At 47.4% G+C, this 25,979-nt stretch overlaps 1 protein-coding gene across 1 annotated transcript in view; it reads left to right on the top strand.

Annotated features, from left to right (window-relative positions):
• BAHCC1 (BAH domain and coiled-coil containing 1) overlaps window positions 1-25,979 on the top strand; it is a 281,988-nt gene that overhangs the window by 80,187 nt on the left and 175,822 nt on the right. The window contains 1 exon segment of the mRNA XM_030206874.1: window positions 19,359-19,535. Coding sequence (XP_030062734.1) covers window positions 19,359-19,535 — 177 coding nt within the window.

Here is a 25,979-nt window from a genome sequence, read left to right as displayed (position 1 = left end):
ACACTGGGCAGAAGATTTCAGCGTATTGTTTACAATGATACCTAGATCTTTTTCTTGGGTGCTGATCCCCAAGTTGGACCCCAGCATCAACTAACTATGATTCGGACTATTCTTCCCAATGTGCATCACTTTGCGTTTGTCCACGTTAAATTTCATCCGCCATTTGGTCCAGTCGTCCAGTGAACGATTGGACCAAATGGCGGATGAAATTTAACGTGAACAAACGCAGAGTGATGCACATTAGGAAGAATAGTCAAAACTTTGAATAGTTTTGTGTCATCTGCAAATGTAATCACCTCACTTGTTGTTCTGATTTCCATATCATTTAATAAATATGTTAAATAGCACCAGTCATAGATAAAAAGTGGGATGTTTGACCACGGAAATACAAATCCTGGAGACAATATCATAAAAACTTCTTTATTGAAAAAAAAGACTTTTTCAATAAAGAAGTTTTTATGATATTGTCTCCAGGATTTGTATTTCCGTGGTCAAACATCCCACTTTTTACCTATTTCCGTGTTTTCCCGTGGGGTGTTCGAGTTCTCCGCTTGATTGCGGATTTTTTTTTGAAAATAGCACCGGTCTCCCTGTGGCACTCCACTGTTCACCCTCCTCCATTGAAAGAAATGGCCATTTAACTTTACCCTCTGTTTTTCCTGTCCCAATAACCAATTCCTAATCCACAACAGAATATTGTCTCCTATTCCACGACTCTTTAATTTTCTCAGAAGACTCTCATTAGGGACTTTGTCAAAAGCTTTCTGAGAATCTAGATACACTGAAAGAGCATATGTTAAGTATTTGTTTTGTTTTACTTTATTTGTTTTGACTGTAAACCGCCTAGAATGTTTTGATACTTCGGTATAGAAACTGTGCAATAAACAAATAAATAAACTGGTTTATCTTTAGCGACATGTTTATTCACGCCTTCACAGAAATGAAGCAGATTGGTTCAGCAAGACTCCCTTGGCTGAACCCATGCTGACTCTGTCCCATTAGACCATGTTCATCTATGTGTTCCATAATTTTACTTTTTATAATAGTTTCCACTATTTTGCCTGGCGCTGACATTAGGCATACTGGTCTATAATGTCCCTTTTTAAAAATCGGCGTTATATTTGCTTCCCTCCAATCTTCAGGTACTAGGGATGATTTTAATGACAGATCACTAACAGCAGGTCAGCAATTCGATGATTGAGTTCTTTCAGTACACTAGGGTGCTTGCCATCCAGTCCAGGTGATTTACTACTCTTTAATTTGTTGATTTGACTCAGTACATCTTCCAGGTTCACCGAGATTTCTTTCAGTTCTGTTCTTCCAGCTAGGAGGCTTTTCCTAAACTCTCACCAAAATCTGCCTTGCTATAGTTTAAGCCCATAATCTACACTGAGTCATGAAAAGTATTTTCCTCCTCCATACTCTGAGGTTTAGACAAAATTCAGATGAGCAACCCAGTTTCCAGACTCCAGCTCCAGTGGACTCACGTTACTGACCAGTACCAATGAAGATTCTTCCAGCACGAGCTGGTGCTCAGAAAATTTATTTATTTATTTATTTATTTGTTACATTAGTATCCCACCTTTTCCCACTTATTAGTAGGCTCAAAGTGGCTTACATCGTTCCGTAGAGGTGGTTACAGACTCCGGTGTGAACAAATACAGTATAGAGGTACTATTACAGTGTCAAGTACAGTAAAGAAGTATCGGTAAATAGGTTGGGGTGATTCAGACAAAATGTTAGGGTGTGATCATGCGTCGAGGTAGAAAACTGTCCGTTTCTTGATAAAAATGCCATATTTCATTATTCGGTGTTTATGTCAGATACTGTGGGGTATATGGGAGAGAGTGGGATGTTTGACCACGGAGAACCAAAGACTGGAGGGATGGATTCTTAAAACAGTTGTTTATTGTTTTAAGAATCCATCCCTCCAGTCTTTGGTTTTCCGTGGTCAAACATCCCACTCTCTCCCATATTTGTATTCTCTCGTGGGGCGTTCGAGTTCTCCGCTTGTTGCGGATTATCTGGACAGATACTGTGGGGTATGCCTTCTTGAACAGGTGAGTTTTTAGGTTTTTTTCGGAATTCTAGATGATTATTCATAGATTTCAATATGATATGCTCCTTGGTCATTATCCTTCAGTAGGCGACAAAGTATTATCTGTACAAATGAAAGATACGAAGTGAGGGTCACTGTAAGAGCAAAGATGTCTCTGAGGCATTACTGCTGAGAGACAACCTGAAAACTGGGGGATAGTTTAGCAAGAACCACGTGGGAACTTGCATGGAAGAGACTTTGCTCTGCTGGGGTTACTGCGGCTCGGACGTTCTGTGCCTCTAAAGGGGGTGATGCAGAGAGAAATAGCAGGACTGGATCACTTTGTGATCCAGTATTTCTCTATGAATTGAACCTTCAGAGTCCTGAAAGTGCAGCTCCTTGTGACTCTGAGCAAGTAACTTAACCCTCCATTGCCCCTGGTACAAAATAAGTACCTGAATATATGTAAACCGCTTTGAATCTAGTTGCAAAAACCTCAGAAAGGTGGTATATCAAGTCCCATTTCCCTTTCCCTATTTGAGATTCTACATGGAATGTTGAAACTATTTGTAGATTCTACATGGAATTTTGCTACTATTGAGATTCTGTTGCTACTATTTGAGATTCTACATGGAATGTTGCTACTATTGAGATTCTACATGGAATGTTGCTACTATTGAGATTCTGTTGCTACTATTTGAGATTCTACATGGCATGTTGCTACTATTGAGATTATGTTGCTACTATTTGAGATTCTACATGGAATGTTGCTACTGTATACCACTAGCAACATTCCATGTAGAAGCCTGCCCTAGCAGATCAGCAACGTGGCTGGACGTCAGACTCACAGACTCACGTTGCTGATCTGCAAGGGCAGGCTTCTACATGGAATGTTGCTAGTGGAGGAGTAGCCTAGTGGTTAGTGCAGCAGACTCTGATTCTGGGGAACTGGGTTCGATTCCCTTCAGCTCCTTGTGACTCTGGGCAAGTCACTTAACCCTCCATAGACCCTGGTACAAAATAAGTACCTGAATATATGTAAACCGCTTTGAATGTAGTTGCAAAAACCTCAGAAAGGCGGTATATCAAGTCCTATTTCCCATTTAGCTGTTTGTTCACTCTAAACTACTGGCATAGACCCCTTTCATATCCTCCCCCCCCCCCCCTCAGCCATCTCTTCTCCAAGCCGAAGAGACCTAATCTCTTCAGCCTTTTCTCATAAGGGAGTTGTTCCAGTTCCTTTACCGCATCGGTCACCCTTCTCCGTAGTTTTTCTGATTCTAGCAACAGTGATGAGGGAAAGGATACTCCAGGAAGAGCAGTGATGGGTGGTTGAGAAGATGAAATGGAGCTGAAGAGCAGGAAATGTAGAGACAGTGAATGGAATATTTGAATCTGTTCAGAATCCTTTCCCACAGTGGGTGCAGCCTCCAGGTGAAGGAGTTTGAGAAGAGAATGACAGGTTTAGTAGTCAAGGGATGCTTTGGGGTTAATGCTGGTGTTGCGGCAGGAGTGAATCTAACATTAGGTCCTGTTCTGCTGTGTTCTTACTTTTCTCATTTGATTTCCGTTCGGTTTCTGGCAGGCAATCGGTTGCATTTCTTTAGACCGTAGAGTATTTTGGTGCATGATCAATGTGAGATACACAAAAATTACCCTTTCCCTTAAATAGATATTGCTATTTATTGCTTTTAAAGCGGCCCAACATGACAAACGTAATACTTTATCCACAGCTATTGCTGTAGGAAACTCTGGGGAAATGGTTCAGGCCACAAACCCCCACCTGTTGTGCTCTGATTATTCCCTGAAGGAGAACTTGGGCCAAGAATGGACAGAAGTGGTGCAAGGACACAGAACCTGCATTTTGGACTGTCCCTCGGCCCACGAGCAGCTGCGTAATCATTTCCTTTCATGGGAAACTTTCCGTTCCGAGTCTCTCTCTCCCTGGAGCACAAACTGCTGATTAGAAAGAAAGAAACAGAATCACCAGAGTACACGGTCCTTCCACCCATGTAGGAGAGAAGGGGGGGTGGTATCTTCCAAGAGAAAGGAAGGACAGTGGAATTAACTAGGAGTGTAATAGAAAAGAGTCATTGATCTGAAGACATAAATACAGTGACACACTTGAGGGGGTGCGTTTGTGAGCCGTGACAATAGATGCCATTGAGTTAAACATCCTCCCCCCATCCCGTATTACGTCATCCCAAAATAAGTGCAAGATACAGGGCTCATTGATACGCTGAGGCAGATCTCTTTCCACTGCAATGATCCGTTGTACCCTACGTCTATAATTTGCACCACTGCCTGACACCATCGCAAAAACAGCTAACAGCAGATGAGATGTTTCCAGCAGGGTTGCCCCTCTTCAGTTGCAGAACTGTCTGCGGTTAACTCGTTCGACTTTGGTTTTAGATATCCAAATGAACAAAAATGGCAACCGCGCTGCTTTAAACGCAAAGAAGTCTTACACTGTAATGTAGTTTGGAGTTGTTGCTGGATTTCAGGGGCTGCAGTGTAAAGGAAGTCCTTCTTCTGAAGACACCCTTAACATTGGTAGACCTGTTAAGGTGTTACCTCCGTTCGGGGCAGGATTCCATGTGGATGCTGATGCCACTGAGAACCTTCCCAGGCTCCGGAGAGGATCTGCCTGCAGCTCCAACCGCTCCTTCCTTTCCTAGAGAGAGGAGGGTAGGTCAAGCTGACCCCACAGCTACTGTGCCAAGATCTTTAATTCCTCCTCAAGTGCCTTAAATTCCTGACATGGCAGCCAGAATGCAAGAGAGAGATACCGGAGTATTCTAGAGGGGGAGCTTCCTGGGAGGGTGGGACGGGCCATAAGGAAAGGAAGCCCCAGAGTGCCCTCACCCACTGGGCTGTCTAGGCTATTGACTGCTCTTTGGGGTTATGTCTCTTAAGAGTGCAGCGTCCTCTCATTTCCTGTTCATTTCCTGATTTTATGTCCACTGTCAAACTTGCCATAACCGAATACACAACTAAAGCAACTTAAATCAGTAAATTTTCAGCAGTGCCTCAGAAATCGTAGACCACACTCTTCACTTTTATAGAAGGGTCTTTTATCAGTGGAAGGCAAAAACAAGCTTTAAAACATTGAACAGAGACTCCAAAGTAAAATCAACAGGACAATACTGGTGCAGTTTCAGAGGTTCTGACTGATTGATTTACTGTTATTTATATTAAAAAAAAAAAAGTTTCTGAGTTGGGAAACTATCTGAGCAGCTTACAACATTCTAATATAAGGGAAAATACGAAATGAAGAAACAGAACTACAATTGTTTGATTGGAAAGGTAAGGGAGAGAACATGATATGTGCCATTTGCCATTGAGCACGCCAGGTTCAGAGCCTCGTGGCCAAGAAGACTCCAGAAAGAATAAATAATCAAAAAGAGAGAAAGAATGGGGCAAATCTGGCAAGGCAAAGCACATCGAGATGGTTTACGATCCAATGTACAATGTAGCAAAAGAAGAGAAATCACACTGGGGACCAGGCCACCAGATTCTCGCGTCACTTCTCAAACGCCCGCTGAACAGAGAAATAATCAGGGCTCCTATGGTGAAACAGTGGCGGAGCATTCTAAAGGGCTGGAGCTAAATATGCGAATGAGGAGCGCCAAGAAACTTCCAGGCCTATCCTAAGAAGAAAAAGACTGGGAGAGGTTGGTCAGCAAGTGACACTCAGTGGGCTGGAATGAGAACCTTAGATCTGCTAGAGTAGGAAGTTGAAAGCCAACGCTGACCTAACGTGGCCAGCGCTTTCACTGCCGTACTTAGAACTGGCTGAAGATATGGCAGCAGCTCTCAGTGGGAAAGGAGAGAATTTGGGATCCTGCGATCGTTGGACAAGTGCTGTCATCCCCCAATTACACAACCATGTGACCTGCTGAAGGTCTGTAATGATACCTCACCTGGATCTGTCCTTATCACTCCTTCTACCCACCTGTGTGTCCCTGCCTCCGACCACCTCCTTTCTTCCTGGTCTGAGGAGCAGACTAACATTCACTAGTGATATAAGGACATGGCTGCCAGTGGGGAGACTGGTCTGTCTTGCACCCACTATGCCTCAGGATTAAATGTGTGAGGGACAGAGACAGGTGAGACCTGCACAATGAAGCAGAAGAAACACACAGGTGACCGCAGCCTGCAATAAATGTGTGTGAGGGTGAGGGAGGTCCTCTTGCGAGTTTCTAATGATTTAGTTACAGAAGTACATAAGTAATGCCACACTGGGAAAAGACCAAGGGTCCATCGAGCCCAGCATCCTGTCCACGACAGCGGCCCATCCAGGCCAAGGGCACCTGGCAAGCTTCCCAAACGTACAGACATTCTATACATGCTATTCCTGGAATTGTGGATTTTTCCCAAGTCCATTTAGTAGTGGTTTATGGACTTGTCCTTTAGGAAACCGTCTAACCCCTTTTTAAACTCTGCTAAGCTAACCGCCTTCACCACATTCTCTGGCAATGAATTCCAGAGTTTAATTAAGTACATAAGTAATGCCACACCGGGAAAAGACCAAGGGTCCATCGAGCCCAGCATCCTGTCCACGACAGCGGCCCATCCAGGCCAAGGGCACCTGGCGAGCTTCCCAAACATTCTATACATAACATTCTATACATGTTATGTCTTCAGATCAATGACTCTTTTCTATTACATTCTATACATGTTATTCCTGGAATATGTTTAATGAATGCACCCTGTTATAAAGATCCTGAACAAGAAAGAGCAAATATTAACATTATTAGTTCATGAACATTAGTAACATAGTAACATAGTAGATGATGGCAGAAAAAGACCTGCATGGTCCATCCAGTCTGCCCAAGAACAAACTCATATGTGTATACCTTACCTTGAATTTGTACCTGTCCTTTTCAGGGCACAGACCATATAAGTCTGCCCAGCAGTATTTCCCGCCTCCCAACCACCAGTCCCGCCTCCCACCATCGGCTCTGGCACAGACCGTATAAGTCTGCCCAGCACTATCCCCGCCTCCCACCATCGGCTCTGGCACAGACCATATAAGTCTGCCCAGCACTATCCCCGCCTCCCACCATCGGCTCTGGCACAGACCGTATAAGTCTGCCCAACACTATCCCCGCCTTCCAACCACCAGCCCCGCCTCCCACTACCGGCTCTGTTGTCCAATCTCGGCTAAGCTCCTGAGGATCCATTTCTTCTGAACAGGATTCCTTTATGTTTATCCCACGCATGACCCTGGGCATGTCACCCAATCCTACCTGTTTGATGCTGCTTTTGACTCCTAACTTGTCACTTGCTCATAACCTTACATAGTAACATAGTAGATGACGGCAGAAAAAGACCTGCATGGTCCATCCAGTCTGCCCAAGAACAAACTCATATGTGTATACCTTACCTTGAATTTGTACCTGTCCTTTTCAGGGCACAGACCGTATAAGTCTGCCCAGCAGTAGTTCCCGCCTCCCAGCCACCAGTCCCGCCTCCCATCATCGGCTCTGGCACAGACCGTAAAAGTCTGCCCTCCCCTATCCTAGCCTCCCAACCACCAACCCCTCTTCCACCCACCTGCTCCGCCACCCAATTTCAGCTAAGCTTCTGAGGATCCATTCCTGCTGCACAGGATTCCTCTATGTGTGGGATAAGCTGTAATAGTTGTATAACATTGTGTTCCAGAGGTACCTTCCTTAAGAACCATGCACAGATGATCAGAAAAAGCTCTCCTGATTTCTTTTCCGCTTTCTAAAAACAAGTGTGTGTGTGACTGAGTAACATGTTGGCTGAAGGCTTCCTGCCAGCGAAGCCCTGGGCCTAGTGCCAGGAGCATCAGCACCAGAGATATTTACCTTCTGAAGGAGCAGGAAGAGACTGCAGAGAGAGAGACTGCAGACCTGGTCACTTATGGCTTTGGGAGTGAGTCGCAGTAGCACTGATGCTTCAGTCCCCGTTCACTGTGCTTTTTATCTGGGAGCTCCAATGTGCAGGAGTCAGCGAGAGACTGACAGGGACAAAGCACATTGGGAAGGACAGGTGGCAGGAAGAGGGCTTGAGTGCTTTGCTCACTTGTATGAAACATTAGAGGACCAAAGAGGAGAGAGTAGAAGCCAGTGGACTGGGACTGGTGATAGAACTGTGCCAGGCTTCCTGGAAACTTGGGGTTCCTCACCCCCGAGCACCCCAACACTACGGTATAGCTACACCGAGCTTCCAGGAGGGATAGTAAAACCTGTCTGGAGACACTGTGGTTTAAAACTTGAACATCAGTCAGCTTGGGGAGGCAGATTTTTGGACAACAGGTTCAGTAGCTTGGTGGTTTGGTGGATTATTACCAAACTCCACAGCGCTTTCCCACTCCTTTCCCACTCATGGCAGGCTCAATGCGGCTTACATGGGGCAATGGAGGGTTAAATGACTTGCCCAGAGTCACAAGGAGCTGCCTGTGCCTGAAGTGGGAATTGAACTCAGTTCCTCAGGACCAAAGTCCACCACCCTAACCACTAGGCCACTCCTCTACTGTTGCTACTATTCCACTAGCAACATTCCATGTAGAAGACGGCCCTTGCAGATCACCAATGTGGCCGCACAGGCTTCTGCTTCTGTGAGTCTGACATCCTGCACGTATGTGCAGGACGTCAGACTCACAGAAACAGAAGCCTGCGCAGCCTTCTACATGGAATAGCAACATTCCATGTAGAATCTCCAATAGTAGCAACACTCCATGTAGAATCTCCAATAGTAGCAACATTCCATGTAGAATCTCCAATAGTATCTATTTTATTTTTGTTACATTTGTACCCTGCGCTTTCCCACTCATGGCAGGCTCAATGCGGCTTACATGGGGCAATGGAGGGTTAAGTGACTTGCCCAGCGTCACAAGGAGCTGCCTGTGCCTGAAGTGGGAATCGAACTCAGTTCCCCAGGACCAAAGTTCACCACCCTAACCACTAGGCCACTCCTCCACTGCAGTAGCTTGGTGGTTTGGTGGATTATTACCAAACTCCACAGTGCTAAGTTGTGCCTTTGCTGCCTTCCTTAACACAAAGTTCAATTCCAAGATACTGTACAAAGTCGTCAAATACACAACAGACACAATAAGTTATAATACATCAATAATCTAAACATACATCCATTTACATACAATTCTCTTGTTTGTTTAGAAAATCATTCCGATTTCCCTAATGTTTTTCCTTTCTGCCCCCTTCTGGGGCCTGGGTCCCATCAGCCTCTTCCACCTACTCCTTGACAGCGGAGCATCTTCTGTTCTGGGACAGCAACATTTCATCCATTTGTAGAAATCACCCAGGGAAATGTTAGATCAGGACTCAGCTACAATTGGGGGCAGTGTTCTGTATCTTTAGGAGGGCAGAAAGCGATGGAAGGGGACCTGAGTGTGGGATGACGTTTTGATCTTTTAAGAATCAGAGAGGAAGTCAACTGGGCCTGAAATAGTCCAGCAACAGAGGGCGGAGAAGGACTGGCCATCACTGCAATGGAGGGCAGTGAGTGGTAGGAACAGGGTAAGAGGCATGGCGGGGAAGTTGATTTTGGAATTTAGACAATCATATACTGGAAGTTACTGGGGAAGGGTGCGGGCATGGGCGTCTAGTCATTTTTATTTCGTTAGTTTTGTATGTACTGCCTGAAGGCTGTGCAGGTACTCCAGGTATTTTTCTGTCACCAGAGGGCTCACAATCTGAGTTTATACCTGAGACGATGGAGGGTTAAGCGACTCGCTTAAGAGCACACGGAGTGGCAATGGGATTTGAACCAGGCTCCTCTGGCTCTCAGTCTGCTGCTTTTTTAACCTTTAGGCTCTTCCTCCAGCCTATATGTGGTAATGAGTTTGGGATGTGATGGTGAAATGACGACACCATCCCCTCATTTTTTGAACATTCATTTCAAATGAAGCTTTTTTTTTAAAAAAGATCTGATTAACAGGCCATGCTATTATTTATACAACCGATACATTTCTGTAATTACAATCTTCTCTATTCGTTAGGCCCCCTTTCCCCATAAAGTGGTCTGAGAAAGCGAAAATATATAATTTTTTTCTTTTTGCTTAAAATTAAACAAGAGACGGTTTTTGTAATTTTTCTTATGAAGAATATTGAATTGGTCAATTCTTGGAATAATTTAATATGGTTTTTTTTTTTCTTGCATCTCCTGTAAAATTTCTTGGCTGTATTTCACGACAAGTATGTTCTTGTTAACAATTTTTGAAATGAATAAATTAAATTAAAAAAAAACCCCCGATACGTTTACAAGTAATACTGCAGGAGCAAAAGTGCCATGGGGGGGGGGGGGGGGGGGGGGGGGGGATGGGGCCTTCTGGTGATCACCTTGGAACTCTTTTTCAGATAACTAAAGTCCTGAGGTCCTGCCACACCCCTACCACGCGTGGATGTGAACTGCGGGGCCACGTTAAATGACAGGACCACGTCTTTAAGGTGCTTTTCATCGGGCTGGAGGAAGATTTGGTCCAGGGACATTCTGCTCTGCTCCTTTGTTCTCAGATAAAGTCGCCCATCACCTCCCTCCTTTGCTTGTTCAGAAGGATATTTCCCCTTCTGTCCTTTATTTAGGACAATACAACCCCCCTCCCCCACTACTACTGCTTATCATTTCTATAGGGCTACCAGGGCCACCGAGAGGTTGCTTAATTTTATTCTTTATAATAGCTTCCGCTATTGTACCCGGCACTGACGTCAGGCTTTCCGGTCTGTAATTGCCCGGTTCAGCCCTTTTTAAAACACGGCTTCTTCTAGTAATACTGACTAGACTAGATACACGACTAGGTACATGCTATGATTTGATGGTGTGAACTTTGCCGATGGATGCGCACGTGAACAGAGGGGTCCTTTTGCTAAGGTGTGCCAAAAACAAAATGGCCTGCGCTGGTGTAGGTGCGTGTATTGGACGTGCGCAGCGCACCTGCAAAAAAGACCCTTTTTTGGGCTGAAAATGGATGTGCGGCGAAATAAAAATCAGTTGTGCGTCCATTTTGGGCCTGAGACCTTACCGCCACCCACTGGCATGAGGTAAGATCTCATGCATTGACTGGGCGGTAATCATCAGCGCAACGTACACTGGCAATTACTGCCCAGTTGGCACCACGTGGTAGAAAATAGAAATTATTTTCTGCTACACGTTAAAATTAGAATTACCGCCCAGGGCACGCGGTACTTCTAATTTGATGCGAATTGTACGTGCCTTATAAAAGGGCTCCAGAGTTTGTCGGCATGGGGGCGTGTGTAAAGTTTTGAATACTATATCATTTATGCATGTTCCAACCAGGGGCATAGCCAGACTTCGTTGGGAGAGGGGTCCAGAGCCCGAGGTGAGGGGGCACATTTTAGCCCCCCCCCCCCGGCACCGCCGACCCCCCCCCACCCCCCGCTGCCACCACTGCCACTACCATCACCACCACCAACAACAACTCTGACCCCCCCTGCCGACGACCCTCTCGACCTCTCCCACCGCCAACCCTCCCTCGCCATCGCCAACCTTTGCTGGTGGGGGACCCCAACCCCCACCAGCCGAGGTCCTCTTCTTCCTTTGTTCTGTTTCTGAGTCTGACGTCCTGCTGCCGGAGAAGAGGACTTCGGCTGGCGGGGGTTGGGGACCCCCACCAGCAAAGGTACCTGACGGCGGGGGGGGGGGGGAAAGGAGGTCAAAAGGCTTGGCGCCGGGGGGATCAAAGGTGGTGGTGGTGGGGGGGGGGTCAAAAATGGCAGGGGGTCAGCATTGCTGGGGGGCCTAAAATGTGCCCCCTCACCTTGGGCTCTGGACACCCCTCCCGCCGAAGTCTGGCTACACCCCTGTTCCTGATTTGTATATGTAGAGATGTAATGCATACATAATGCGTAAATAAAATAAATAGCTCAGACCAGGGCTTTTTTGAGGGGGTACTTGGGGGTACTGAGTACCGGCACCTTTTCCACTGTCTTCTAAACTTTACCCATGGTGCTCGTATTTTAATGAAAGAGCTCAGGTTCTGCATACAAATTCTGCCTTCTCATAGATTCTATGACTGGTTGCAGGGGTCCTGGCTATTGTGGGGTGGGTCCCTCAGTGATCACCCCACCCCTGAAGGGTGGCCTGGCATTTGAGTACCGGCACCTTTTTTGCTAGACAAAATGCACTGGCTCAAACACAGTCACATTGAGGATAGCTCAGACACAGGCACAGTGGGGCTCAGATACAGGCGTACTGATGGTGGCTGAGACACAGGCACACTGAGGCTCCGGCTGCACCTTCCCTTGTGTGAATGGAGTCTGCTGATGAATGGGAAGTCTGCAGAAGAGTCTCATTAACCCTGTTCAAGCGACAGAATGGGGGGGGGGGGGGGGGATAGCGATGACTAAGTTCTGTTAATTCACACACATCAGCTATGATTGGGACTAATTAGCTCCTGCTTTCAGTCTGGCTAATCCAGTTACAGACAGAGAAAAAAAAATTTCTAGGAGTGAAAGTGCTAAAAATACAGCCTCTGTAACCCAGAGAGGGAATTCCAAGCTGCAGCCCAGTGTTACATTGCCCTGGAATTCTCCTTTCCCTGGATCCTTGGCTCCCAAGCTGGACATGCGCAGGACCCAGCCTGGGGCTGGTGGGTTACAGATGGTAAACATGAGCTGAAAAAAGAAAGATATTCCCCCAAAGGCAGTAACGGTGAACAACTGTTTGCAGAGGAATTGGCCATAAATGTTTAGAATTTTTTTATTTATTTATTGCATTTGTACCCCACATTTTCCCACCTATTTGCAGGCTCAATGTGGCTTACATAGTACCGTCAAAGGCGTTTGCCCAGTCGGTTGATAACAAATACAAGGTTGTATAGTGATCGTATGAGGTATAAGTGGAGGTTCGGAAGGGATGAAGATTGCGTGTCAGGGGCGTAGCCAGACACCCAATTTTGGGTGGGCCTGGGCCCAAGATGGGTGGGCAGAACTCCGCCTTGTCCCACAAGTGACTTGGTCTCTCCCTCTCTCGCCTGCATACCATATGGTCTCTCAAACATCCCCCGCCCCCCCCCCCCACCCCCACATACCTTTTAAATAGATTTTCACTGGCAGCGAGCAGCAACTAATACACACTGCTCTTGCTGCAGGTGAAGATCTATTTACAAGGTATGCAGGAGGGACAGTTGTTGGGAGTTTTCGGCTGGTGGGGCTTGGGAAGAATGCCTGCCAGCCACATCATAGGTGTTCTGCTACTGGATGGGCCTGAGCCCAAAGTGGGTGGGCCTGGGCCCACCCTTGGCTACGCCACTGTTGCGTGTTATCTAGTACGATTATAGTCTTGCTGTGTTGCTGGGTGAAGAGGTTTACTTGGGGTCGTTGGGGTAGGCCGTTTTGAAGAGGTTGGTTTTCAGTGATTTCCTGAAGTTCAGGTGGTCGTGGATTGTTTTCACAGCTTTTGGGAGGCCATTCCGAAGTTTTGCCATAGGTGGAGTCTAGGTGTGAGGGGGAGGGTGGGACTTACACAGGTATAACTTATAGCAGGGGTTCTCAACCCAGTCCTCAGGGATCACCTGGTCAGTTGGGTTTTCAGGATATCCACAATGAATAAGCATGAGAGAGATTTGCATACCAAGAAGGCAGTGCATGCAAACCTCTCTCATGCATATTCATGGTGGATATCCTGAAAACCCTGACTGGCTGGGTGGTCCCTGAGAACTGGGTTGAAAACCACTGTCATAGAATCCTATAAGTTACACCTGTATCTCTGGCATTTAGGTGAAGCATTTGCAGGGACTCTACAGCTGGAATAAAAGCACCTAAATTAACCCATTAGTGCCCAGTGTTCCCATATGGCTCCCAATCAAAGAACGCATCGCCTTCAAAATCTGCACCCTGGTTCACAAAATCAATCTACAGAGAAGCCCCAAGTTGCATGACAGACTTGATCGACTTACCAATTAGAAATACATCCGAATCAACACGATCTTATCTAAATCTGTACTACCCAAGCTGCAAAGGACTTAAATACAAAACAACTTACGCGTCCAGTTTTTCTTACATAAGCACACAACTGTGGAACGCATTACCTAAAGCCTTGAAAACGACGTACGACCACCTAAACTTCCGGAAATCACTAAAAACCAACCTGTTTAAAAAGCCATACCCTACCGATCCAACTTAAATGCCTGATCTCTGCAACACAACCAAACTAAAGAGAACAGAAAGTGGGAGAGCAACCAAGGATATCAGAGACTGGAGGATGTTCTTAAAATGAAAGTTTATTAAGAGTTTCGAAGACTCGACACAACGTCATGTTTCGGCCGTCAGGCCTGCATCAGGAGTCTGCTGTGCAGGGTGGTTTAGAAAAATGACAATGGGAGATTCTTTGAAGATGTCACAACAGTCTCTTACACAAAAGATGACTGGATAATGATGTAATTGATTCTTCAACAGTGGTATAATAGTCTTGAAAAAGACTGTTTGGAAGATAATCGCGTGGTCTCGTATCTAGCAGCGCGTGCAGCGGTTCGACGAGACCACGCGATTATCTTCCAAACAGTCTTTTCAAGACTATTATACCACTGTTGAAGAATCAATTACATCATTATCCAGTCATCTTTTGTGTAAGAGACTGTTGTGACATCTTCAAAGAATCTCCCATCGTCATTTTTCTGAACCACCCTGCACAGCAGACTCCTGATGCAGGCCTGACGGCCGAAACACTGACGTTGTGTCGAGTCTTCGAAAACTCTTAATAAACTTTCATTTTAAGAACATCCTCCAGTCTCTGATATCCTTGGTCGCTCTCCCACTTTCTGTTCTCTGTTGTCTTTACCGTGGGGCGTGTGAGTTCTCCGCTTGCCAGCGGATTTTCTCTCACACAACCAAACTAAAGCACGTAATGGACATAACACAACTCTTCCGTTCTCCGATTCCCTAATGTGGCTGTACCACATGAACTTGATCTTACCACAACATCACCCTGTATTTGTTCACACCGGAGCCTGCAAAGGCCTCTCCGGTACTATGTAAACCACATTGAGCCTACAAATAGGTGGGAAAAATGTGGGATGCAAATGGAACAAATATAGGAACATTGGGCACTAATTTATTTATTTATTGCATTTGTATCCCACATTTTCCCTCCTCTTTGCAGGCTCAATGTGGCTTACAATACATCATGGATAGTGGTAATGATAAGAGAATAGACATTTGGTGTTACAGAAGGATTTTGGGTTGAATGGTAATGGAATACATGATAGTAATATAACATAAGGCATTATTAACATTTCTGGATATATGTGGGAGTTTCACATGTTTTGATCTTTGTGGTATATCTTGTCGAAGAGATGGGTCTTTAGTAGTTTACGGAAGTTGGTCAGTTCATAGGTCGCTTTTAGGTTGAGTGGCAATGCGTTCCAGAATTGCGTGCTCATATAGGAAAAGGTTGATGCGTGCATTAATTTGTAGTTTAGACCTTTACAGTTGGGGAAATGAAGATTAAGGAATGTGCGAGATGATCGTTTAGCATTCCTGGGTTTAAGGGTTAAAGGCACATATTTCACCCACTTTCCTGTATTGAACAGGTGCCACATGGTCTCACTGTCCCAGAATCACCCTGGTGTCACCCTGACCACCTGAACTGTTGCCCCACTCTCGTATCTACAACCAGTCCCAGCATACTCTGCTTTCTGCGTGCTCTTGGTTGAAGGCATGATCCATGAAGTCTCCTGGCTTCGGGGACTGACTAAAAAGAGTTGTTATATTACTCAGGTTCTGGCGTTTGTAGTCCCTGATTCTGCTCATTGAAATCAGTATTGGCAGGGCCGTGCCGACACGGTAAGCGAGGTAAGCATGGCAGGAGGGCGCCATCATCTGGGGGGCGCCCCGCCGCACCATGCTTACCTCGCCCTCTTCTCCCCAGATCCTTGTCCTTTTTTTTTTTTGTTTAAATTTACCTCTCCGGCGCGTGGCAGCGTAGCGTTAGTGAGGAGGTGGCGCTCCCCCGCCCCGACGTGTCAGTCTCTTCCCTTCGCTCGGTTCCGCCTTCTTCTGACGTCAGAAATGACGTCAGAAGAAGGCGGGACACTGAGCGAAGGGAAGAAGACAAGTTGGGGCGGGGGAGTGCCGCCTCCTTTTCACTAACGCTACGCTGCCGCGCGGCGGAGAGGTAAATTTAAATAAAAAGGAAAAGGATCTGGGGAGAAGAGGGCGGGTAGTGTACCAATCATTTTCGGGGGGGGGGGGCGCGCCGGCGGGGCCAACTGCAGGGGGGCGCCGGAGACCCTAGGCACGGCCCTGAGTATTGGAGATTCCCTACTGCATCACGAAGGGACTATCAGATATCCAGGACCGGCTCAAAATCTCTCTCCTTGAACTGGGCAACTTGGAAGTTCTAGGAAGGTAGATTTTAAAAACCACACACAGGGCCAGACTCCTTTCCCGCTCCCAACTCCCCTCTAACCTCACAAATGGTTCCACATCCCCTGATCCCCCACAACTGACTGACTGAGGCAGCCCAAGTGGCTCCCCCATACCACCCCCCTTGCACCTCTAAGTTGGGAGAGAGGAGTCATGTCCACTCGCTCCTGCCGCCACACTGCCATCTTGAAAAATGGCAGCACCTGACCCAGAGCAGTGCATGATGGGGTCAGTTTGATAAAGAAGGGATAATTATGCAGGGCATGTGGAGAGATGCATCCCGTGGGTCAAATTTTTCAAGACGGTGGTGTAGAGGCAGGAGAAGTGGACATCGCCTCCCAACTTAGAGTGCATAGGGGGAGGAGTTGGGGGTATGGGAGGGGGGCCACCATCAGTTGTGGGAGGCCAGAGGAGCTACCAGGTTGGGGTCGGGGAGGGGAGGGGAGGTTCGAGAGCCATTTGTGGGGTTGGGGGTGGAGGGGTTCAGAGTCTTCCAGGCTGTTTATGAGGTCAGAGGTGGGGAGTCCTGGAGACCTTCTACTATCTTAAAAATAGATAAGAACACAGTTCTGTTCAGTACATAACGATACAACAGAAAGATCTGGCAATAGAACACTAAATGCAGACGTTGTTCAAGAACTTAGATTTCATATGCAGAAGGAAAAGACCTCGGCAACCTTTATGCTCCATATATCAAAATCAACGCAAGAAAAAGGTTAAGGTATCTATCACTGGTGATACTTGGTAATCTGAGGTGACGTGCGGAAGATCACCCCAGATCACCCTCACTCCAGCGATGCATCTTTATGAAGCCTGAGTGGGAGTAAAGAGAAGGAGATTTCCTCCCCCTCCCCCCAACTGGGGCAGTTTAATTGCATGTCCTTCAGTGCACAGGGTTTGTGCTGATTTCCCCATGCTAGCGTTTCTTCCTACATCGGGCGTAAGATTAGTGCAGGAGCATCAAGCGTAAACCAGTGCTCTAACGGTTAGCGCTGCGTCCACTGCACCAGTCCCGGATCATGTGGTGGTTCTCTGATTGTGTTTACGGATTTGGGGCCAGGATCTGGGTGTCCTCCCTCAAATGCTGCCTCCCCCTCTCCATCTTTTTGGAGCATCTTTTCAGAGGGTTCCTGTGAAACGTTATTCATTACAACCTTCTGATGCTGCGATCAGTTTATAGGTTGTTGAGTTATGGCAACTGCAGGTTTCCATGAGAATTTGGTTGCCTCTAGCAGGTTTCAGCTTGTGGTAATTTACACCAATACACGCTTGCTAACATGTGTTTCACAGACTTATCTAACTGCCAGCCGTTGCTTTGGCTTTACTCTCTCTCTTGCAATTGAAGCAGTTTCCATTCAGGCACAGAAGGTATTTTTCTGTCCCTGGAGAACTTTACAATCTAAGTTTGTACTTGAGGCAAATGGAGGGTAAAATGACTCATCCAAGATCACATCATGTATGTGTGCATAAGATCCATTTGCAGGAATGATATATGTTTGAGATATGGTCATGGGTACATGGACACTTTGTAAGTTCCCACACCTTATGTATGACCAACAAACATAAGTTCTAGAGAGTCACAGATCCCTTCTTGAGATATACATGTAAGAGACTGCATGCATGAGGTGTGTGTGTGTGTGTGTATGCTCATGTGTACATGTGCATGTCTGTGTGTGCATGTGTGTGAGTGTGCACATGTTTGTGTTTAAGTATGAGTGCACATGTGTATGTTTGTGAGTGTGTGCATGTGTGTCGGCATGGGCACACACGTGTGTGTGTGCATTTGTATGTTTCTGTGCACGTGTGTGTGAATGTGTGTATGCATGTGTGTGTGGGCACGAATGTGAGCGTGCACATGTGTGAGTATGCAAATGTGTATGTTTGTGTCTGTGTGGGCATGAATGTGAGTGTGCACACATGTGAGTATGTGTATGTTTCTGTGTGCATGTGTGTGTGCCCATGTGTATCTTTGTGTGTGTGAGTGTGTGTATGCATGTGTGTCGGCATGGACACACATGTGAATGTGTGCATGTGTATGTGAATGTGTGTATGCATGTGTGTCAGCATAGACACACATTTGAGTGTGTGCATGTGTGTGTGTGCATGTGTGTCGGCATGGGCATGCGTGTGAGTGTGTGCATGTGTATGTTTCTGTGCTTGTGTGTGTGTGAGTGTGCACATGTGTATGTTGTGTGCATGTGTGTGTGAATGTGTGTATGCATGCTTGTCGGCATGGATACACCTGTGAGTGTGCATGTGTACGTTTCTGTGCTTGTGTGTGTGAATGTGCACATGTGTATGTTTGTGTGCATGTGTGTGTGAATGTGTGTATCCATGTGTGTGTGGGCATGAATGTGAGCGTGCACATGTGTGAGTGTGCATATGTGTATGTTTGTAGGCATGTGTGTCTGTGTGGTCACGAATGTGAGTGTGCACACGTATGAGTGTGTGTATGTTTCTGTGTGCATGTGTGTGAGTGTACACATGTGTATGTTTGTGAACGTGAGTGCGTGCTCACATATGTGCTCGTGGGTAAGGGGAGAGTTCTAGTAGTGATGTTGGTTCTGGAGAAAGCTGGAGATTTTGTTCATATTGATACCTCTTAAAGGACCCACAGAACAGCTGATATTCCAGATCTTCAGGTTTCAAGACCTCACAGCTTTCCTTTCCAAGGGCGGGTGTGAGTGTGTAAGAGATTTCTGTCTACCTGTCATGCCTCACGGGAACTAGAGGGCTGGAGGCTGCCGCCTAGTCCCTGCCAGCAGAGGAAAGTATTTCTGTGAGTTTCCGATGTGGATGCTGGGTGTCAGCTACAGATTTAAGGGTGTCTCGGGGTGGCAGAGGAGAAGTAGAAGGGAAAATAATGACTGAATTTAGAATAATGGTTGGAAGAGTCCGTTAAATTGACACTGTTTTACTTATCCTGCTTCCCTTTCTCTTGTCTCTAGCGGGTACTGGACTGATGGGAAACTCATCTGCATCGTTCATGGGAAGTTTTTTAAGCAGCAGCCTCGGATCGGCACCGGCACACCCAGCGGGGCCGACATCCTCCCCTTCAGAGCCCACCTTCCGAGGACCACACTCTGCAGGGACCTCCCAGCTCTGGTTCTCTCACTCCCATGAAGGTAAGGGCCACAGTCTTCTCCTATTCCTCTCTTGTTTTTTTTTTCCATTCTCCTTTCGCTTCCAAAATCTGTAAAAGTCTAGCGAAAGGTGGGCAGAAATAGCACTGAACTACAGCCTGCAAATTGTCTGTTTGGACGGGGAAGGGAACGGCCCTGGCTGTGGGTCTTAGCCAGCTGTATATCAAGCATCATTTCGTAAAGCGGGGGATTGATTTGCATGTACCACTTCCATTGTATGAAAATAGATCTCCTGCACATTTGCTGTGGAAATCTTGAAAACCCGACTGAATTGTGGTCACCCTCCGCTGTCATAGAGAGTCAGGAGTGCAAGACAGGTACTGCTGTTACCCTTTTATTAATAGGAGAATTTGGTTGTGCAGGAACCAGGGGCGTAGCCAGACTTCGGCAGGAGGGGGGTCCAGAGCCCGAGGTGAGGGGGCACATTTTAGCCCCCCCCCCCCCGGCGCCGCCGACCCCCCCCCTCACGCCATTTTGACCCCCCCGGCACCAACCCTTTCAACCCCCCCCCTTCCCACCACCGACATCACCGTCACCATCGGGTACCTTTGCTGGCGGGGGACCCCAATCTCCGCCAGCCGAAGTCCTCTTGTATGGCGTGGCCGCGTTGCTAGCTGATCTGCAAGGCTTCATTCTGTTTCTGTGAGTCTGACATCCTGCACGTTGCAGGACATCAGACTCACAGAAACAGAACAAAGCCTTGCAGATCAGCAACGTGGCTGCGCCAGAGAAGAGGACCTCAACTGGCGGGGGTTGGGGTCCTTCGCCAGCAAAGGTACCCGACGGCGGCGGCGGGGGAGGGTTGGCAGCGGGAGGGGGGGGGTCAAGAGGGTCATCGGCAGGGAGGGCCAGGGCCAAATTTACAGGGGCCCATGCCCCCGTGGCCCCACGTAGCTACGCCCCTGGCAGGAACTGTGTGGTGATAAAGGAAACAGAACGGCACAAATACTCTATACAGACCGAGTGTTAATGACAGGGGAATGTATCTGGATGCAAGTACTGGTCCAGAGCGCTGTTCCGCTTGCGGTTAGACCATTCCGTGCTGATGCATCCACTAGTTGCTGGACACTGGACCTGGTGGCGTGATGTCCATCCATGCCTTGGGTTTTCCATACCTTGCGTCGAAAATGTGGAACTCAGCCGTAAGAATAATCACAAACTATCTACACGTTCTTAAGATCCTGAAAGCATTCGTCATCAGCAAACACTTTACAGATAAGGGCTAACCCATTAAACACAGAGCCACTAGAAACAGGACAAAGAGGAATACACAGTTCTTAAATTCATGGTTCTGGACATTTCTATCTGTAGGTTACTGCGTTATCATTATTCTGTCGCACTGTTGTCTTGTAGGCTACTGCAACCTATTGCTTCATGCCTAGTTTAATCTACTACCCATCGCTCCGTCCATCTCATGTGCTCCATGTACCAATTCCAGCTCCATCGGTTATCTCTTGTTTTACGTAATACATTCACTCCATGTATCTACCCTAGTTACATTGTTTTATGCAAACTTACCTGTTCACTGTAAGCCACTTTGAGCCGAACTTTGTTTGGATACAACGAATGAAATGTTCCTGGTGGATGCCAGGAGGCAGCCCTAGGTTCTCGGTATAGTCCAGGCGTCTGCAGTGATCTATGTCTAATTACCACGCAGCGACAGGTAAAAGACTGAGCAGTAGAGCAGGGCATTGTGTGAGAGATTTTCGCCTTGTCCCCGTGCTCAGCTTCGCTTTAATAATGTCAGCACTTGTGCGGGCTTTATTGTCCCGGTGGAAGTCCCTGTCCCCTGTGCAGCATCCCCGGTGGATTTCGTTTGGGCAGGCCCTGGGAGCGCACTCGAGCTGGGCTGGGTGCCGGGAAGGAAACGGTTAACGAAGCTCGCCTAGCTCAGGCTGGCGACTGGCATGAAGAGAGAACGTAGCACGAGTGGCAGTTGGCGGTGTGAATAGAGGGTTTTTCTGCTGCTACCAGCCAGCGCTACCATAACCCAAGACACTGAACAAATCCAGTGTTTGCAGGGTGGCTGACTCACCCCCTGTGTCCCTGTTAAAACAGCAGAGATTAAGGCAGGGAGACAGAGGAACAAGAAATGATTTGTTTTTCAGGCTGTGCAGGTGACAAAAGAGACACAGTTGTTAAAATGAACTGATCCTGCTTCTGTTTGTGTGTTGAAGCTCACAGTCATTTTAATTTGTCAGGAATGTTTTGCTGGTCGGCTTTCGGGAAGGTGTTGAACTGAGAGTATACACAGCCCCAGCACAACATGGGTACACAGCACGGACAGCAGCAGTGTAAGTTTATCTCTCTCTCTCTCTCTCTCTCTCTCTCTCTCTCTCACACACACACACACACACACACATCCACCCACCACAACATGGGTACACAGCACGGACAGCAGCAGTGTAAGTTTATCTCTCTCTCTCTCTCTCTCACACACACACACACACACACACACATCCACCCACCACAACATGGGTACACAGCACGGACAGCAACAGTGTAAGTTTATCTCTCTCTCTCTCTCACACACACACATCCACCCACCACAACATGGGTACACAGCACGAACAGCAGCAGTGTAAGTTTATCTCTCTCTCTCTCTCACACACACACATCCACCCACCACAACATGGGTACACAGCACGGACAGCAGCAGTGCAAGTTTATCTCTCTCTCTCTCTCTCTCTCTCTCACACACACACACACACACACACATCCACCCACCACAACATGGGTACACAGCACGAACAGCAGCAGTGTAAGTTTATCTCTCTCTCTCTCTCTCTCACACACACACACACACACACACATCCACCCACCACAACATGGGTACACAGCACGAACAGCAGCAGTGTAAGTTTATCTCTCTCTCTCACACACACACACACATCCACCCACCACAACATGGGTACACAGCACGAACAGCAGCAGTGTAAGTTTATCTCTCTCTCTCTCTCTCTCTCTCTCACACACACACACACACACATCCACCCACCACAACATGGGTGCAGCACAGACAACAGCAGTATAAGGTTCTCAAACACACACACCCACCACAGCACAGGCGGCATCAATACACACACAGTCTGGCCAGAGAATGAGCACAGCACGGACGGCAGCAGTCGCACCACAGAGCAGGGGCAGTGGTAGTGCAAGCCTCCCCTCCCCCTCCACACACTCTTCGACTGTGTTCAGCAGGGCTGGAAGTGGGTGGAGACAGCAGGTGCTTTTTGTTCTTTCCTGCTGTCTTTTCTTCACTGTCTCAGAAGAAGATGTAACTTCCCTTCCCCCCTCTCCTCCTCTATCTCCTGCACCAGAGACAAGTTCTGCGGCTGCACTTCGGTCAAACTGATGGAAGTGATATGTTTCCTCTATAACTGACACAGGCAGGCGGTTACAGAGCTGCCTTGAGTCTGTTTTGAACTGGAAAATATAAACTGACTGCAGCCGGAGGCAGGGAAACCTCTCTCCTCTGATCACGTAATTTGGGAGGAAGTAGAGAGTTTGGCATCAGGGCACAGGGCAGAAGCTAAGATTTGGGTCCCTGCCAGTGCCAGGAGCCCTGAAGTTCTGCCTCAGTAACACCACCCGGCTTTGCCAAGCGGACTCCTTATGGTGCTGAGGTCCTGGGCAATGACTGCTGTCCATCCTCCCTAAAAACAGCTGCAGTGGCATTCCTAGGCTGGCTGACACCCGGGGCGGATCGCTGATGCGACCTCCCCCCCCCCCCCGGGTGCAGCGCGACACCTCCCCCTGGCGAAATTACCCCCCCCCCTGGGTGCAGCGCGACTCCCCCCGGCGAAATTACACCCCCCCCCCCCTCGGTGCATTTTTACCTGCTGGGGGGTGCCACACGCCTGTTGGCTCCGAGTCCGCTCGTTCCCTGGCTGCTGCTCCCTCTGCCCCGGAACAGGAAGTAACCTGTTCGGCGCAGAGGGAGCAGCAGGGAGGGAACGAGCGGATACGGAGCCAACAGGCGCGCGACACCCCCCCAGCGGCGTGCACCGGGGGCGGACCGCCCCCACCGCCCCCCCCCTTGGTATGCCACTGAACAGCTCAGTGAAAAAGAGGGGTAGAGATCATGAGTCCAGTGAAGGGCATAGACAGAAAGTTAATCTGATTTTTAGAGAGGCTCAGATAGCAACATAGTAGATGATAGCAGGAAAAGACCAATTGGTCCATTCATTCTGGCCAAATATTCCTGTCACATTGCCAAGGAAGTCTCCTGGGTACCAACCATACAGTCTGGTCATCTGCAGGACATCTCTCCTTATCCAGCTCATGTTTTGTGGTCTTCGTGAATTCTACTTTAGTGTCCCCTTTTCAGTTTATACTCAGCACCCCTCTGATCCCGGGTTTAACCACAAAGTTCCAGCATGGTGGACTTCTTGAATGTGAGAATGAGAATGTAATAATGCCTTTATATCGCTCCATGATGCAACTGCAACTCGAATGCTGTGTGCAATTTTGACCACCATATCTCAAATGAAGATATAGCAGAATTAGAAAAGGAACAAAAATGAATTAGATTGTAAGCTCTATCGAGCAGGGACTGTCTCTCTGTGTCAGGTGTTCAGCGCTGCATGCGTCTGGTAGCGCTATGCAAATGTTAATAATAATAATAATAAAGGAGATGGGATGACTTCCCTATGAGGAAAGGTTAAAGCAACTTGGAGAAAAGACGGCTGAGGGGAGATATGATAGAGGTCTATAAAGTAATGAGTGGAGTGAAATGGGTAGATATGAATGGCTTGTTTTCTCTTTCCAAAAATACTATGAGTTTGTCATGGGCAGACTGGATGGACCATGCAGGTCTTTATCTGCCGTCATCTACTATGTTACTATGTTACTAGGACTAGGGGGCACATCATGAAGCTACTAAGCATTACATTTAAAACAAACAGGAGAAAACATGTAATTAAACTCTGGCATTTGTTATGTGCTAAACACAGTTAGCTTAGCAGGGTTTAAAAAAAGGTTTGGGTAATTTTCTAAAAGTCCACAAGCCATTATTAAGATGGACTTGGGAAAATCTGCTGCTTATTTCTAGTATAAGCAGCATAAACTCTGTCTTACTAGTTCTGGTATCTCGCCAGGTATTTGTGACCTGAATTGGCTACTGTTAGAAACAGGATACTGGACTTGGTGGACCTTCGGTCTGTCCCAGTATGGCAATGCTTATGTTCTTATGCTATGGTCCCTCACCTTCAGTAGCCTGAGTGACCTGAGGAACGCACAGCTTGCCAGACAGACCCGGCAGCATGAGCGCCTGTATTTCTGCTAAAACTTGCAGTTATTAGCAGTGGCGTAGCCACAGGTGGGCATTTTGGACTCAGGCCCACCCAAAATTGTGACACTCTTGCTGTGGCTGGTGGGGATCCCCAAACCTTGCCAGCTGAAGATTTTCTGTCCTTGGGCAGTCCCCACTCTTCCCAATGTTGGCCAGCAGCACTTGCCTTGACCTGAGGCTGAGACTGGCCCTTCTGCACATGCTCAGTTTTCGCACAAGCAAAAGCACTGAGCATGCATGGCCTGCCAGCCTTCAATTTGAAGCAAATGCTGCTGGCTGCTTGAGGAGGAGGAGGAGGAGGAGGAGGAGGAAATATTTAGTTGGCAGGGTTTGGGGATCCCCGCCAGCTCAATATTTGGGATTTGTGGGCAGGGAGGGGTGGAGAGAGGAGCAAACCGAGGGGGGATGAATTCCAGGCCCACCCACCTTAGGCTCAGGCCCACTCACAATTGGCCATCTGGCTACGCCCCTGGTTATTAGGGAACTCATGCCTGCCAGACAGACCCAATTGCCAGCTAACTGTGGATAAGTTGCCTGCATTTGTGCAGGACTGTCTAGAAATTACAGTTATCCTTATAATGGCTCCGTTTTGTGGCTGATCAGTGCCTCCATCTTTTGCAAAGTATTTCATGTTTCCACAGGAAAGAGGCTGTCACTTGCACCCTTGTACTTTCAGTGGGGTCGGTTTTATGAAGACCTTCTCAAGTTCTGCCACCTGTATAGACTTACCAGATGGCTGCAGATCATTAGAAACCAGTTAAACCAGTCCCTGCACTTGTAGTTCCAGTTTCTTTGAAAAAAAAAAAAGTAGGCCTAAGATCTCACAGATGGGAAAAAGCGATTTGTGTGTGCCGCCTCCTACTTAAAACCGAGGGGTACTTTTATACATCTCTTAAGGAAATTTCTCTGACCTGTTTTTTTCAGTCTATGTGTCAGTCCCCTAATAACTTTTGTGTCTGGTGTCCTGTGGAAATAAAATTTGCAGGATATGTCAGAGGGAACATGAGGATTCGGACCAGACCTTTCCATATGTGTGTCAGGGCTGCGTATATGGGTATTGTGACCCCCCCCCCCCCCCTCAATTAAGTAGGAAGTACATTTTCCTTTTAAGGGTTTTCCATGCTAGTGAAGCC

The sequence above is a fragment of the Microcaecilia unicolor genome, chromosome 6 (assembly GCF_901765095.1).
Source record: "Microcaecilia unicolor chromosome 6, aMicUni1.1, whole genome shotgun sequence".
In the NCBI taxonomy this organism is placed as follows: Eukaryota; Metazoa; Chordata; class Amphibia; order Gymnophiona; family Siphonopidae; genus Microcaecilia; species Microcaecilia unicolor.
The sequence above is the reverse complement of the archived record's forward strand: the minus strand, read 5'-3'. Positions and strand labels throughout refer to the sequence as shown.